The following is a 16,983-nucleotide window of genomic DNA, read 5'->3' as shown; positions in this document are numbered from 1 at the left end:
TCAAGTATATATACTTGACACTTGATCGATAATAACAATCAATCCCATTACTTTCTTATCACGTTATCAGCTCGTTTGCTCTGTGAAACCCTAGCTACGAGAAGAAGCCGCTTGTGACGAGAAGAAGCCGCTTGCGACGAGAAGAAGCTGCTTGCGACGAACCAGTCCTGCTCTGACGAGACCGATCAACCCTTCCGAGATCAAAGGTATCATCGGAAACCCCTATCCGCAAAACTGAAACCTCTACCCGCAAACATGTAGCTACTATTAGCAACATGTCTTGCACGAGATCGAAAAAAAAAAAACCAGAACCTTTACCTTCATTTAAAAGCTTGACCTATTTCGCATAATGTCATCACCTTGTTTGTTTGCTCTGGTTTCGTATAAAATACATCGTCCTGTTTCGTTTGCGTTTGATTTGTTTACTCTGTCTCAAACCGTACGTCCTATATCATGCTCTGTTTTGCCCTGTTCCGAATGAACTCGTCTGATAAGTATTAATGCAAAGCTCATCCGCCTGTTTTTTTGTTGTTCCGAACCGAATACATATTTGCTCGCTTGCTCTGTTTCACATACATGCTCGCTTGCTCTGTTTCACATTCATATATGATCGCTTACTCTGTTTTTGTATATATATCGTTAATTGTTTCACGCTTACTCTGTTTTTGTATATATACCGTTCTGTCCGTTTGTTCGTTTTAATCTGTTTTCGTGCTCTGTTTTCTCATGCATAATTTATTTTGTTTCGTTCGATACGTACCGAACAACATATATATTGCTCTGTTACCGTTTGCATATATAAACATTGCTCTGTTTTTTTTCGTATACCATGCATAGCTCGTTTGACCTATTTAAATAATTAAAGGTGCATAGCTCGTTTTTGATCATACATAAGTCGTTTGAATCATGCATAGCTTCGTATATCTAAATCATGCATAGCTTGTTTATGTTTAATATAAACTGAAATTTTTATATATATATATATATGATATTGTATGATTATATCTAATGGGGGAAATAAATTTTTCAGATGTCTAAATTGGCAAATCTCGACTTCCCTGCTTTGAAAAGCAATGGTGAAAATTACTTTGATTGGGCACTTGATGTAAGGATCATGCTACGATCAAAAGGACTTGGTGATACGATCATCAGTGACAATAAGTCCAGTGATAAAGATCGATACAGTGCTATTTATATAATACGCCATCATCTCTAAGAGACTTTAAAAACTCAATACATAACCATGGAAAATCCATTGGACCTTTGGAACGCTTTAAAGCGACGTTATGACCACCAGAAAACGGTGATGCTCCCAAGGGTTCAATATGACTGGAAACACTTAAGGTTCCAGGACTATAAAACAATAGACAAGTACAACTCTGTCCTGTTCAAAATTGTTTCCATGATGGAATTATGTGGTGAAAAAGTTATTGAACTCGAGATGCTTAATAAGACTTTCTCTACGATGCATTCCAGTAACATGGTATTGCAACAGCAATACAGAGCGAGAAAGTTCACCACATACACTGAGTTGATCGAATGTCTCTTGTTGGCTGAAGCCAATAATGAACTGTTAATGAAAAACAGTGAGATGAGGCCTCCAGGAACGGCTCCATTACCTGACATCTCTAAACTTGCTATAGAGCAAAAGAAAGAGAGTAACCTCGTCCACCATAATAACCAACCCGACTCATTCCGTGGTAGAGGTAGGGGACGAGGTGGCACGTTTAACGCACACAGGCGAGGACGTGGTCGCGGGAACACACCAGGCTTCAGCCGTGGTCGTGGTCGTGGCCGTAGTGTGTCGTTTAAACCACAGATCAAGACTGATCTATGCCATCGTTGTGGTATGAGAAACCATTGGGCAAAGAACTGCCGTACTCCTAAGCCCCTATGTGAACTTTATATCAAAAGTTTAACAGAGAAACCAGAAGCTCATATGGTTCGAGACTCAGGATATGAAGGAGATGATGACGAAGAGGACACAAAATATGTCCAGAACAAAGAGGAAGGATCAAACCAAGATACCGAGATGGAGTTTCAGACTTTAGACATTCTGAAATAAGGAACTAAAATTCCATAGTTTTTTTTATTTTCTCCCGGTTTTGGTGTTTTCTTATTTTTTTTATGTTTGGTTTTTGGTGTTAAACATTATATTATGCATTAATAATTTTTTTTTATTGATTACATATATTCATACGCCTAAAAAGAAAAGAAAAAAAAAACCAAACATACATAAAATATATATAATCGTAAAAATAAAAGAAAAATATATATAATAATAAACCGATTATATACCAGACAATTATTCTTCAAAATTATAAATATATAAAAGTATATACGAAATATATATATATATATATATATTTATATACCATACATAAAAAATTGTTATTAATTATATGTATTGTCTTTTGAAGAATGAAAAGTGGAATGGAATCATTTTTGGTAGACAGTGGTACCAGCCATACCATCCTGAGAGACAAACGATACTTCATAAACCTGATTAATAAAACAGCCGACATCACAACCATAGCTGGTACAGCTAATCTAATCGAAGGCTGCGGCCAAGCATGCATTTTATTGCCTAATGGTACACATCTAGAGATAGATGATGCATTGTACTCACCTAGCTCTAATAGGAGCTTGTTAAGTTTCAAAGACATAAGACTTAATGGTTTTCATATTGAAACCAAGGGTGAAGGAAATAAAGAATTTCTTCAGATTTATAATATCACCCAAGGCAATAAAAAAGTCTTTGAGACTATACCAGCATGTGGGACTGGACTTTACTATGTTAAGACTAGTCTGGTTGAGGCTAATGCCGTGATGAACAAAGAACTCAAAGAAGAGTTCACTCTTTGGCATGACAGGCTGGGTCACCCCGGATCAGTGATGATGAGGAAAATCATAACAAATTCAAATGGCCACAATTGGAAAAATAAAAGAGTTATCCCTAAATACCTCACATGTGAAGCATGTTTACAAGGAAAATTAATCACTAGGCCATCACCAGCCAAAGTGAATAAGGAAATGATAAATTTTCTGGAAAGAATACAAGTTGATATTTGTGGACCGATACACCCACCCTGTGGGACTTTCAGATATTTTATGGTCTTAATTGATGCATCTACAAAATGGTCACACGTTTGTCTCTTATCAACTCGTAATCTAGCACTTGCGAGGTTGCTGGCTCAGATTATAAGACTTAGAGCACACTTTCCACATTTTCCTTTAAAGACTATACGTCTTGACAATGCTAGTGAATTCACTTCCCAAGCTTTTAATGACTACTGTATGTCCATGGGGGTAAGTGTGGAACATTCTGTAGCACATGTCCATACTCAGAACGGTCTGGCTGAATCTTTTATAAAAAGAATTCAGTGGATTGCCCGACCACTCTTAATGAATACCAAACTCCCAATATCAGCTTGGGGACATGATGTGCTACATGCAGCCGAGTTAATTAGACTCAGGCCATCAAGTGAGCATAAATACTCGCCATCCCAACTAATTACGGGTCATGAGCCAGATATTTCCCATCTAAGAGTTTTTGGATGTGCAGTCCAAGTGCCTATAGCACCACCACAGAGAACAAAGATGGGACCTCAAAGGAGGATAGGAGTATATGTTGGATACGATTCCCCCAATATTATTAAATACCTAGAGCCAACAACTGGTGATTTGTTTAAAGCCAGGTTTGCGGATTGTCATTTTGATGAATCTAAGTATCCAGCATTAGGGGGATATTTTGGTAAGCTAGAAAAAGATATAAAATGGAATCAAACATCCTTAACATGGCAGGATCCTCAGACTAGAGATTGTGATCTAGAAATCCAGAAAATAATACATTTGCAAGAGCTAGCTAATAAATTGCCAGATTCCTTTGCTGACCCAAATAGAGTAACCAAGTCATATATACCAGCTGCCAATGCACCGATAAGACTTGATGTCCATGAGGGACATAATCAAGCTGCTACTACGTCTAAACCACAGTTAAAACATGGTAGACCATCAGGTTCCAAAGACAAAGAAGTTCGGAAAAGAAAAGGTGCAAAGAAATCCGAATCCTTTGAAACCCTAGACATGGAAAAGGAAACTCATGTACCACCAAAAGAAACTTGGGACGCCAAGGATCTAGGTACTGAGGTCCCTGACAATAATGAGATCTCAATAAATTATGTCATGTCTGGAGGAAATGGAACAGAAAACATGTCGACATGGATGATATATTTGCATACAATGTAGCACTTGAATTAATGAAAAATGAGGATCTAGAACCCACATCTATATATGAATGCATGCAACGACCAGATTGGTTAAAATGGAAAGAAGCCATTAATGTGGAGTTAGAATCATTGAAAAAGAGAGGTGTATTTGGACTGATCATCCGGACACCCCATGATATAAAACTAGTGGGATACAAATGAGTTTTTGTGAGAAAAAGAAATGAGAAAGGTGAAGTTGTAAGATACAAAGCACGACTTGTTGCACAAGGATTCTCACAAAGACCAGGAATAGATTATGAGGAAACTTATTCCCCTGTGGTGGATGCTACGACCTTGAGATTTTTAATAAGTCTGGCTATAAGAGAAGGTCTATATATGCGGTTAATGGATGTTGTAACTGCCTACTTGTATGGTCCACTGGATAATGAGATATACATGAAAATTCCAGATGGTATTGAAATGAAAAACAAAGAGAGTTCTCGAGAACAACATTGTATCAAATTGAACAAGTCTCTTTATGGATTAAAGCAATCAGGTCGAATGTGGTATAATAGACTATCTGAGTATCTCTTGAAAGAAGGATACAAAAACGACCAGGTTTGTCCATGTATTTTCATAAAGAAGTTCAATAAGGGTTTTGTAATCATTGCAGTATATGTAGATGATTTAAATATCCTAGGAACATCTAGAGAAATTTCCCAAACTGTTGAATATCTCAAGAAAGAATTCGAGATGAAAGATCTCGGGAAAACAAAGTTCTGTTTGGGTTTACAATTTGAGTATGTAAAAGATGGAATCCTTGTGCATCAAGAAACATATACGGAAAAGATACTCAAGAAATTTAATATGGAGAAATCTCACCCATTAAACAGTCCCATGGTTGTGAGAAGCCTTGGTCCGGACACGGATCCATTTGGTCCAAAGAGGGACGATGAAGAGATCCTTGGTCCAGAGGTGCCATATCTCAGTGCCATAGGAGCTCTGATGTACTTAGCTGGCCATACACGACCAGACATCAGTTTTGCTGTGAACTTACTATCTAGGTTCAGCTCATGTCCGACCCAAAGGCACTGGAATGGGATAAAACATGTACTTCGTTATCTACAAGGAACAAAGGATTTGGATCTTATGTTTACTAACCAATCTAAGGAAGGTTTAGTTGGTTTTGCTGATGCAGGTTACCTATCTGATCCACATTTTGGTAGATCTCAGACTGGATATGTTTTTACACATGGAGGGACAGCAATATCATGGCGATCCATGAAGCAGACCATGGCGGCTACATCCTCAAATCATGCAGAAATATTGGCGATGCATGAGGCTAGTCGAGAGAGTGTATGGTTGAGATCCATGACACAACACATCAGTACCACTTGTGGTATAACCAAAGGAAAGGATCCACCTACCATCCTATACGAAGATAACACAGCCTGCATTGCTCAGCTTAAAGATGGATACATCAAAGGAGACCGGACGAAGCACATTCTTCCAAAGTTCTTCTTTACCCACGAGCTCCAGAAGGCATGAGAGGTCCAAGTGCTACAAGTCAGTTCAAGTGAGAATTCAGCCGATCTCTTCACCAAGTCATTAGCTACATCAGTGTTCAAGAAGCTCGTGCACCAGATAGGCATGCGTCGACTGAAGGATCTTCAGTGATGCATTCATCAGGGGGAGTTCATGTGTTGTACATTTTTTCCTTATCTATGGTTTTATCCAATTGGGTTTTCCTGAAAAGGTTTTAATGAGGCAACATCAAAAGCATGAATGAACCCTGATTCGGATGTGTCGATCAAGGGGAAGTATTATATACTGATATTATGCTCGACATATCTTGTTTGTATTTATCTTATTGTTAACTCTTATACTTATCTTATTGATAAGATAAGTACGTGTATCAAGTATATATACTTGACACTTGATCGATAATAACAATCAATCCCATTACTTTCTTATCATAAACAATGTTTAGATAACAACTATGTAATGTCTACTAAAACTAAAACTATTTTGTTTAGGACATCTAAAACTAAAAATAAAATCAGAGGATCTGATATGATTTCTGATTTTGGTTTGAATTAGGTTTTTGATCTTAAATTATGTTACTTCAAGTTATATTCCATTTTTATTCAAATATGTACGACTTTGATTATTCTTCCTGCAAAATTCCAGAGCACGATTGTTCGCAAATATAGAGATTTAAAGTTTTTTATAGTAACAAGTCTTTGAAATAAACAAACGACAAACAAACTTTGAACACACCTAGAAAGAAAACTAACTTTGGTCTGACACAAAGATTATTTTCATTCAGGCAGGGACTTTGATGTTTCGAGAAAGAACTTTTTTGTGGGAGTTCTCTTTGAAATCGAGCATTTTGTTCAGAGCTCCTACATAAGCCTTGACGCTCGACACCACGATGTCCATTCCCGCTCCGGTTCCACTGCCAAAGACATAAACTCGTTCCATGTTACAAAGAATCATAAAATGAACCGAGGGCAAAAAGACTAGCTTTACCTAAAGGTCCTTTGAACTTCTTCACCAGTTATAGCGTTTGTAGATGTGTAGTTGTTGTTTCCGCGGACAAGAACTCGTGTGGTTGCGATGGCATCAATACCTTCTGTTACTGCATTCATTGAGTACTCAAGCAGAGTTGTCGGTTCCTACAAAGACGTAACAAAGTTTTAGATGAACAGAGTATCATCTACAGGTGAAATTAGCTGTACATGATGAGCCTCAGTTCCACCTTAACGATAAGGTCAACTGCTTTATAAGCTGAATCAACAGGGCCAGTTCCCATAGAACAAGCGCAATACTCTTTGCCATCAGCATCAGCAAGTTTCACAGTAGCTGTTGAAAGCCCCAGAGTCCCACAAGTTATCTGCATTCCACATTCATGTAAAATGAGACTCTATGAACAAGATCAAACACAGTCGTATTAAAAACCATCTTGATCCCAGATTCACCTGAATGTCCAGGAGTTTCCACACAGCTTCTGGCTGGAACACCTCGTCAGATACCAAAGCTATTATATCCGCATCGGTAACTCTCTGGATTCATTTACGTGTTTAGTTCATCATCAAAATTTCATAACCAATATAGAAAAGTTGAACGTTTACCTTTTTCTGCTCAGCCACAGATTTGAAGCGCCAGAAAATGGTGCTTAGCTGTTCATCATCCAATACATAACCAAGCTGGAAAAAGTATAAAAATGTGAGAGGACATTAGTGTCTGCCTCCCGCAAAGATGACAATAGCGAGGGTATGTGTATGGGTTAGATTGATGTGTACCTCAGTCAGACGGTCTTTCAGTGCATGACGCCCACTGAGTAAATATTATATCCAAGCAAAAAAAAAGGCAGAAACCAAAAGTTAGACTTCAAGGTTTCAAAAACATATGTATGTATATTGTCAAAAATGCCTAATTAAGAATAACCCTAACAGTAGAGCATATGATCCACCAATTACAGGCTTGTTGCACTGTCTGAACAAGACAAAGACAGAGATCAAAAATTTCATACCTAAGCTTCCCCAAGACAATGCCAGCATCATTTGATCGCTCAAGTCCAATTTCTTCCGGGCATATAATTTCATATGTACCCTTGTGTTTCAGCATTCCATCCTATGAGAAGCATGAACAATCATTAAGCGCAACGGGATGGAGATGCAATCCATGAAGAAAATAGTACACACACACTCTTAGTTAGAAAGATGAAATTTTATCAGCTGACCTGATGAATACCACTTTCATGAGCAAAGGCATTGGCTCCTACAATAGCCTTATGGGGCTGTGTTTGCATTCCAGTGTAATCTTCCACCTGATAAAAATCATACCACGAGTTATGATGAGACATCTTTTATATTGTCGTCAATCTACAAACGCCTTTCCCCTTGTGTTTTTACAATGATGTTCAAAAGTGTTACCATCTTGCTTGTCATGACAATGTGCCGAGTATCAATTCCAGTAAACAGGCCTCCTAAAACATGATCTCCACGGCATTTTATAGCCATTACAACCTATACTTACACGAAAAAAGGATCAGTTCAGGTATATCCCACTGCAGCACAAGCAGAACATAAAATGAAACTCTGACCTCTTCCAGTGAAGCGTTTCCAGCTCTTTCACCAATTCCATTAATCGTCACTTCCAACTGCCTCGCACCTGCATGAGCTCCCTGAATCCAAAAAAAGGGTTTACATATCTACACATAACCATATATAGATATAAGAAGAAAAAAAAGACAACTACAGATAAAGTGTTGGCGGTAGAGAGTCCAAGATCGTTCTGACAATGCGTTGAGATGACAACGTTGTCAATCCCAGGAGTATTAGCCTTTAAATCAGCAATCAACTGACCAAACTCACTAGGCAAAGTGATACCAACAGTATCTGGTATGTTAAGCGTCGTCGCTCCAGCTTTTATCACTTCTCCAAGAATCTCATACAGAAACTCTCTTTCCGATCTAGTCAACAATTTAAAAAAAGAAAAAAGTTAATCAAGATTACAACTAGTTAAAAAGTTCAAAACAATATTAAAAAAATAAATAAAAGATGATAAAACCCCACCCACCTTCCAGCATCTTCAGGACTAAACTCAACGTCGTCACAACCCAAGCTCCTAGCGAACTGAACCATGTTCCTAGCGATCTCGATGACTTCCTTTTTGCTCTTCTTGAGCTTATACTCCAAGTGAATATCACTCGTGGCGATAAACGTGTGGATCCTAGGCCTTTTAGCGTATCTAACAGCCTCCCAAGCCGTCTGAATATCTTTCTCGTTACACCTCGAGAGACCGCAGATAACAGGAACGTAACCGTTCTCATCGACCGCGTTCCCGACGGTTTCGGATATGGTCTTAACGGCTTCGAAGTCGTCTTTGGACGCGGCGGGGAACCCGGCCTCGATGATATCGACGCCGAGTTTCGCGAGCTGGCGCGCGATGTCGAGCTTCTCCTTGGAGGTGAGAGTGGCGCCGGGGGACTGCTCGCCGTCGCGGAGCGTGGTGTCGAAGATGCGGACGTAGTTGGGGTCGGAAATGCGGTTGGGGATGTAGTCGGGACGGCGGCGGCGGAGGGAGTGAGGAGGGAGTGGAGGTGATGGATCTGAGATGGAGCAGGAGAGGCGGAGGGAGACGGAGGAGCGTCGGTGGTGGGGGGATGGTGGGAAACGGAATGAGAGAGGTGTGGTTGTTGTGATTGTTGAGGAGAAGGTGGGAAGAGAAGGGGTTGGTGTGGATGAGAAGGTAGGGTTTCTGAGAAGGGAAGACGCCATTGTTGAAAGAAAGAGAATGTGAAGAATGGTAAACCTAAAGAGAGAGAGAGAGAAATAGAAGAAGGTTTGAACGTGGCGGCGGCGACTGCTTGGTTCAAGCTCTATCTGTTCGTGTGTCACTCTTCTCTTCTTCTTTATTAAAAACAAATCTATTTTGGTCCCACTTGAATATTCTCACTAAAAATATGATTATGACTTCCTTAAACGGCGCCGTTACAATATAAAATAAGTTTACGGACAACGATACGATAAGGACAATGAGTCGATGAACATAAAAAGCGAAGTGGAAATTTTTTTTCTTAAAAACAAATTAAAATTTATTCGAGGGTTTTTTTTTTTCACCAAGTAACAGAAAAAAAATAATTAAACCTTTAGTTAGAGGTTAGAGAAAGATAGGAAGAGAAATAAGGAGAGAGAAAGTGTTTTTGGTTAGCTGTGGGTTTATGTTTTATTTTATAGTTATAGGGCCAAATTTCCTTTTATTCAACCTTAAAAATAGGAATTCAGATTTGGTTACAAGTAAATTTTGAACAAAATTTCAAAAATCAATGTATTACATTATAAACTCGTCCATCCAATAAATCCAGACACAATTGTTGGGCCCAAATATGACCTTCTAGCTAGTAATAAACAACAAAAAATGATAACGGGCCGCGATAGGCTCATCATGGATTAAATCCTCAGAAGCAGCTAAGACAGAGTCGGAGGCTGTGAGATGAAGATGTTCATTAGAGAGGTCGAGGAAAAAAGGCAGCTCGTGGACAAATAAATAGGCGTAGGACCCGGTCAAAGAAGTAGCTCGTGGACAAATAAATAGGCGCAGGACCCGATCAAAGGGGAGCTGTTACAAATCCCTCAAATCACAGAGGAGATCTCGGGAACCAGTTGGTAGCGACCAAAGGGGGTCTGAGGCTATTTAAAGAAGACATCAAACAGTGATCAAAGGATCCGCATTCTTACTATTCATAAGCAATAGCTCTCAAATTCATTACTTTCCTTGTAAACGTTATAAACATCTCTTGTAAACAATTCTTACAAAATATCAATAAATCATTCATTCATTCTACAAAGTTCTTACGGGATTCAGCCCACGTTATCTTCCCATTTCGATCTTAACCTGACCTAAAATCAGGAGGTGAGATTAGTCCCTCACAATTGGCGCCGTCTGTGGGGAAGAAACAATCGAATCCTTTACTCCAACTTAAGGATGAATCCAGTCGATCAGACAACAAATCCATCTAACCACTGAATAGTGTCCCGATGAACAGTATTCCGATGAACAGTATCGACTGAACAATATCTCGATGAACAGTACTCGGATGAACAGTACTGGAAGAACAGTATCTCGATGAACAGTATCTCGATGAACAGTACTCGGATGAACAGTACTGGAAGAGCAGTATCTCGATGAATAGTATTTCGATGAACAGTATCTCGATGAACAGTGCTGGAGCAGCCAACACGAGAACCTCCAGTGGGATCGATCCAGGGCTCCCAGCCCTTGTTACCCCTCAGCATCAATCTGCTCCGAACCAGACGGAGGCTCAGCTCTCTGAGATCCGTCGCATGATGATGCAGTTGGTAGACAAAGCTCAGGAAAGCGAGCGTACCATGCAACAGCTAGCCGCTCGGCAGCAACGATTCGAAGAGATCACTAGATCTCTAACCGCAACAACCCAACCACCGCAACGTCGGGGCTCAGGAGTTACCTTCCGAGATCGAATAACTGACCCCTCGTTCCCGCGAGGACGCCTAGATTTTTCCCTTGATAACACTGGTTCGGGAGAACAAGCACCTGCTTTCCAAACGCCTCACACTAGGACAACTCCGGTATTTAGCCTGTGAGGGATTAAACTCACCTCCTGATTTTTAGGTCAGGTTATAGTTTAGGAAAGGATTAGGGAAAGATAATGTGAGCTGAATTTCGTTAGAATTTGTAGAACGAATGAATGATCTTATTGATGATTTTGGTAAAGAATGGTTACATGGAATGTTTTCTGATGATTATAATGATAATGAGAATGTTACAGAGATAACGAAAGTATTGTGTCGAATAAAGGTTGAATAGGTTCCCTTCTTTAGTCCTCGATTTTCTCTTAAATAGTCTTGGACTTCTCTTGATCATCTTTAACTGATCTCCGAGATCCTCTCCGTTTATTGAGGAATCCGCAACAGCTTCCCTTTGATCGGGTCCTGCGCTCCTTCTGTTATGATGTGAGCTTCCTCTTCACCGTGACCTCTTCGAAGATTGCCCTTAGCTTCCAGCCTCCGGCTCCGTATTGAACCTTAGCTAAGGTCACCGATACGCGTTGGGCTTTGTCTCGGCTCAATACTTGTTTTGGTTCTATCGTCAGCTAACGAGGCATATTTGGGCCCAACAGTTGCCCCCAGCTTTCGAGATAAGACTTCTTACTCGGGAGCTTAACCTAGCCGCTGAACCTCAATCTTTTCTGTTGAGATAATTATTACTAGCTATATTCAACGAAGATATTATTCGCTTGAATTTACGGTTGAGATTTCTTTCGATGAAATCAACGGCTCGGATGAAAGAAGTTTTGAAATATTTGCTCCGATTCTCGAGACTTGATGAGATATAAAGCAGCTAGCATTAACTGCCACTGTCCATATTCTCCACGCCTCCACTCGGTTTTCAAGGTAACTTCTCCTCCATTCCTTTATTTTACTAAGTTTGCTTTTTTTATTATTTTACTTTCATCCTTCGATTTCACCATTGATCCTCTGCGATTTTCTTAGAATCCTTAGTTCCTAAGAGATCTAGTTAGCTCGTTCCACCCTTTCCCCTTACAACCCTTTCGGTTTTCCTTACCCTTCTTTTTAATGGATCCTCCGAAAGAAGGTTCCGGCGAGACCGGAATCTCCCCCTCCGGCAAGCGTTTAATGAAGGTCAAACAGGAGATCAGTGAGAAAATGAAAAGAGATAAGAAGGAAGCTAAAGATTCAATCGCGGGGAGGGTCTCCAAGCGGGTGAAGAAGAAGGATGTTTCTAGAGGGAGCGCCTCTCTGGGACCTCACTCGCCTTCTTCATTGAAGATCCAAGAGGTCGTTAACCTCATGGTTCAAGCTCACGGTCAAAAGGAGTTGGCCAGGGTTTGTTCCTCCGACGAAACCCCCGAAACCACCCCGGAGGGTTGGTTTTGCATTCATGAGAAGTATATCTCTAAATGCCACCTCCGGTTTCCGCTTCCAGACCTCCTGTTAGATCTTCTTGACCATTACCAACTGGCCCTCTCTCAGCTTTGTCCCTCGGTTATCCGGGTGATAAATGGTTTCATCACCAGGGCTAAGGAGGAGGGGGTCGCTGTTGGACTGACCGAATTGATGAGCCTTTATACGATCAAGGAGAGCTCTAGTAAGGATGGTGGCAGCGGTACCTACTACCATCCTTGTCGTCCTAGGCTCAGTCTTTTTAAGTCCTCCGGTAGTGATGATGATTGGAGGAAAAAATATTTCTACGTCAAGATTGACCCCACGACAGTTCCAGTGGGTCGTGCTCTCTCAGTTATTTGGTCCGATATATCTGGTTAGGATTTTTAGGAACGTGCCTTGCTTATATCAGATTACTGTTGTTTGCTAATCCCTTGATTTCATATGCAGACATCGAGGATCCTCCTAAGCTTACTGATAAGCTGTCTAGAGCTCTTTTTCGGAAGTTATATCAAAGTCCCAATACTTGGGCGTCTTTTACTATTTCTCGCATTGGATCTGCTAGGTTCCCAGAGCGATATAACGCCAGGTTCCTTGACCCAATTCCAGCTAAAGATTTAGAAGGTATTTTTCGGATTTCGCTTATCTGTTTTTCACATCTAAATTTGCTTCTGGAGATAGCTAAAAAGCTTTCCTTTGTTTAGTTTCTGAAGGTCCTTTTTTCATGTCCCTGATCCTGGATATGATCCTTAGGATCGACCATGGTGCAAAGAGACGCACCAGTCAGGTCATGTGACCTAAAAACAAGGGTATCATGGCCTGGAAGTAAGGTTAAGGGCATCAGGAAGGTAAGATATGGGTAAACCAAGAAGGAGACAAGTATAAAGGAGCTGTACGAAGTGTGTGGCAGCTGGGCGATGCAGTGAGCAAGCTCAGCCAGCTAGATGAAGTGTAGTGCAGCTCAGTGTAGCTCACTGAAGAGTGTGTCAGCTCCCTGAGCTGTATGAACTAGCTCACTCAGCTGGGGATCAGCTCAACTCAGCTGACTGAGTGTTCAAGTCTTGGGCAGTTGGGCCAGGTTCGGACAGTGGTCGGACCATGTGGACCACCCGGGTGTGCCGGTGAGCCGGTGGGCACTTGGGATCAGACCAGGGGCTTGGGCAACCAGTTAGGACTTGTTTGTGACATGTCTAGAGGAAGTTAGGGCTGCCAGGGACGTCTGGTAACTGCCATAGGCGAACAGGTGTGATCTGGACCATTGGTTAAATCAATGGCCAGAAATGTTAATGAAGGGATGCAATGGTTAAGAAGTAAACACCCCTTCTTTATCAGGCAAGTCCGTGCCTTTGCAGGCACGTCAGGGCTTCATTCTTCTTCCTGAAACACAAAGAAAAACAGAGAAAAACGGAGAGATGGTCGGATTACACAATCCAAGACCAAGAGAGGCTTGAAGGCAGCAAAGAGGCAGTTTTGATGACAATCAAGAGGGGAGTTGAGAACGACCCTCTGTTGTGTTTTGATTCTGGTTTGCCATGCCATAGGCTTCCTCTACATCCTTACTACACATCCAAATAGCCAGGGAAGAAGCGAGATGACCAGATTCACTCTCAAAGTCCAAGAGCAGCCTTAAGGGCAGTGGTGTGTAGAAAGGCAGTTTCATGGGAACTGAAGTGGGAAGTGATGCACGACCCTTGGGTGGTGTGTGATCATGGATGAACACACCTAGGCTTCCTCTGTGTCTTAGGGACACACGCCAATGGCCAGAAGAGAATGGAGAAGGCCGAACTCCACTCCCAAAGGCATGTACAGCCTTGAAGGTGGATGCAGTGCAGAAACTGTTTTCATGGAAGTTCCATGGAAGGGATGATGGGTGCGACCCATGGATGGATCTTATCAATACTGGAGGTATGTGATAAGACCTGATTAAGACAAGTGCAAGAGGCACAAGGCCGGACCTGATCAGGGAAGCACAAGATCTAGCATGATCAAGTATGAGGTAACATGTGTTGATTACTTCTGTTTATGTTTATGTTTATGTCTGTGTTCTGTATCTTGGGGTGGGATCAAGGCCAGGCATGGCACGCCCCTTGAGGAATGTATATTGTGATGTGTCTTAGGAATCCAAGACCCTGGACAAAGGGGCGGATCATAACTGATCTAACTCATCCATGTGGGATGATGGTTAGATGCTGTTCATTGGATAGTGATCAATGATGGATCATGGTTTGGTGTTGGGTTTGATCATGGTGTGAACCATGAGTCCGACCCACTGATGAGACACATGGGAGACCTAGTACCAGAGGAACCATGTGGAGTGTAAGGTCCAATTCGTTTGGATCCAACAGCAAGCAAAGGAGAGGAGTAAGGCCAGTACTTGTTGGTATGGACCACAAGTATTGTGCTGGTGTGTTATACAAGGAAGGCTGTGTGTGATCTGATCATGGGCAAGGATGGACGACCTGATCCATGGATGATGGATCAAGGTGTCTGATCTGATTGATCAAAGGATACACCAGTGGTAAGAGCAACACTAATCAGGTTCAGTGGGACATAGTTCCATGGCCGGTTAGGAGGAGTGAAGACTCATCAGTTCTGAGTCATATGGGGTGGTTGGTTGATTGACTCAGGAACTGGTGGGCATTATTAATCATATTCTAAGTTGTTCAGAAATGGAGGCACTGAGCCACAGGTTGGCCGGTTCGGAGAAATCTCTCCATGGCCTTGGTTGGGCAGGTAAGTAGAGATCTGATAGTTCCTGAAGGAATTGTTAGGATCTGACTTCAAATATCTCTTAATTGGTATTTATCATGAATTATTATGGTGAAAGATTAGTTTTATCTCATTGATTTAGAGGTGGTCAGTTATGGCCATATGGGCTGTTCATGGGCGAGATCAGTATGATCGAGGCCAGTTCTGAGAAATCTGACTTGACCATTCTCTTAGTTATGAATTATCATGAATTATCATGAATTTTAATTAGTTTTTGGAGCATGTTTGCTTGTGGTTGGTTTTGCAGCTGAAGACTTCCCAAAGGTACTTGGTCTGTGGGGATGGTTGGTTGAATGACTAAGTACCTAGGGGGAGAGTTTATACATGTATAATGGGGAGTTGGACGAGTGGATGGGGAGCTAGGCAAAGCTACCTCGCAGCTCGATCAGCTAGAACAGAGTTGGGAACCTCAAGTGAAGTGGTTCAGCTCAGCTAGCTGGATGAGCTAGTTAGACAGCTAAGGCAGCCGAGACAAAGAGCTATCAAGCTCCGCGGATGTGGCAAAGGTATGATCTAGCATTATTGCATAGATCTAGATAGAATGGTTAGGGGAATGGAACCTCGGTTATTGTATGACTTGGATTAGGTTCAGGATCAACCTTGGAGCTGGTAGTAGTTGTGTATACTGACCATGGCTAAGGTGATTCGATCTGACCAGTGTTAGATTGGTTTTAGACCAATGGTTAAGTAGAGAATATTCCGCTGTGCATAAGTTGAAAGGATCTAAGCTTGGGAATGACTAAGGTAGTCTTAAGCTAAGGTCTAAGATAAACTTCGCCCTTAGGCGAAAGTACAGATAAAGATCGAAAAATTGAGTGGTTCGGTCAGGGTATGGACCGAGCGACGTGAGGCATCGACCGCGGTCTAGCCGGCCGGTTTTCGGGTCTTACACCTTTCGTGGTAGATATTTCGACTGGAGCTAGTACTTCTGAAACAGAAAAGACTCAAGCTCCCAAGATGAGGCCTTCTTTCCGTACCAGGAGCAAATCTGCTGCAGCTGCCAGTGCTTCGCGAGGCAGCGACAAGACCCAAGGAGGAGCCTTCCTTAGCTCGCTGAAAGAGGTCCTTGATGATGGGTCCTCTGTTCCTGTTAGGGATGTTAACCCAGTTGAGACCAGAGCTCAAGATGTTGTTCCTCGTCCTGAGGTCCCACCAGTTGAAGTTAACCCTCAAGCTGCTAGAGATCCCCTCGAGGTCGAACCTCCGAGAAACAAGAGGTCTCAGACTGATTTGGGAGATAGGCCCACCAGGTCTTCCTCCCCGTCTTCGCGGGGAGGGACCGTTGGCTGGAACTTTACCCATTCTAAGCCGGGATCAATCTTAGATGACCCTTGGGTTTGGCAACCATCATGAGGCATATGAAGATGGTAGGATGCTCCATGCCTTCAATCAACGGTCTGACCAACAAGGAAGAATACGTTGAGATAGCTCACCACATGGGTCAGGTACGTAGTTTTGTTTTTTCTTGGTTTGCCTTTAAGTTGATATTTTCTGAATTTTAGTTTTTTTGTTTTTTAGCTAGCTGGAGCCATCAACAGAGCTCAGCTGAGGTTCGA

General features: G+C 41.7%; 3 protein-coding genes across 3 annotated transcripts; 2 read left to right on the top strand and 1 right to left on the bottom strand.

Moving 5' to 3' along the window:
* The first annotated feature begins 106 nt into the window (after nt 1-106).
* LOC108808438 (uncharacterized) lies at nt 107-2,159 on the top strand. The gene is made up of 2 exons (XM_056988505.1): nt 107-206; nt 1,031-2,159. Exon 2 carries the CDS (start codon nt 1,244-1,246, stop codon nt 2,063-2,065), a length of 822 nt encoding a protein of 273 aa, XP_056844485.1. The 5' UTR covers nt 107-206; nt 1,031-1,243; the 3' UTR covers nt 2,066-2,159.
* Nucleotides 2,160-6,405: 4,246 nt separating this feature from the next.
* Nucleotides 6,406-9,609, bottom strand: LOC108813435 (2-isopropylmalate synthase 1, chloroplastic). Its single transcript, XM_018585991.2, has 12 exons — nt 8,793-9,609; nt 8,472-8,685; nt 8,317-8,397; nt 8,147-8,239; nt 7,954-8,040; nt 7,744-7,844; nt 7,514-7,547; nt 7,343-7,417; nt 7,190-7,273; nt 6,970-7,104; nt 6,741-6,886; nt 6,406-6,666 (listed from the first exon to the last, which is right to left on the bottom strand). Exons 1-12 carry the CDS (start codon nt 9,491-9,493, stop codon nt 6,534-6,536), a joined length of 1,884 nt encoding a protein of 627 aa, XP_018441493.2. The 5' UTR covers nt 9,494-9,609; the 3' UTR covers nt 6,406-6,533.
* A 2,722-nt stretch (nt 9,610-12,331) lies between these two features.
* LOC130495763 (meiosis-specific protein ASY2-like) lies at nt 12,332-16,780 on the top strand. Its single transcript, XM_056987265.1, has 3 exons — nt 12,332-13,034; nt 13,109-13,282; nt 16,365-16,780. Exons 1-3 carry the CDS (start codon nt 12,332-12,334, stop codon nt 16,778-16,780), a joined length of 1,293 nt encoding a protein of 430 aa, XP_056843245.1.
* Nucleotides 16,781-16,983: the final 203 nt, after the last annotated feature.

Source organism: Raphanus sativus, chromosome 6 (assembly GCF_000801105.2).
Source record: "Raphanus sativus cultivar WK10039 chromosome 6, ASM80110v3, whole genome shotgun sequence".
NCBI classification, from domain to species: domain Eukaryota; kingdom Viridiplantae; phylum Streptophyta; class Magnoliopsida; order Brassicales; family Brassicaceae; genus Raphanus; species Raphanus sativus.
This window is presented reverse-complemented; position numbering and strand designations above follow the sequence as displayed.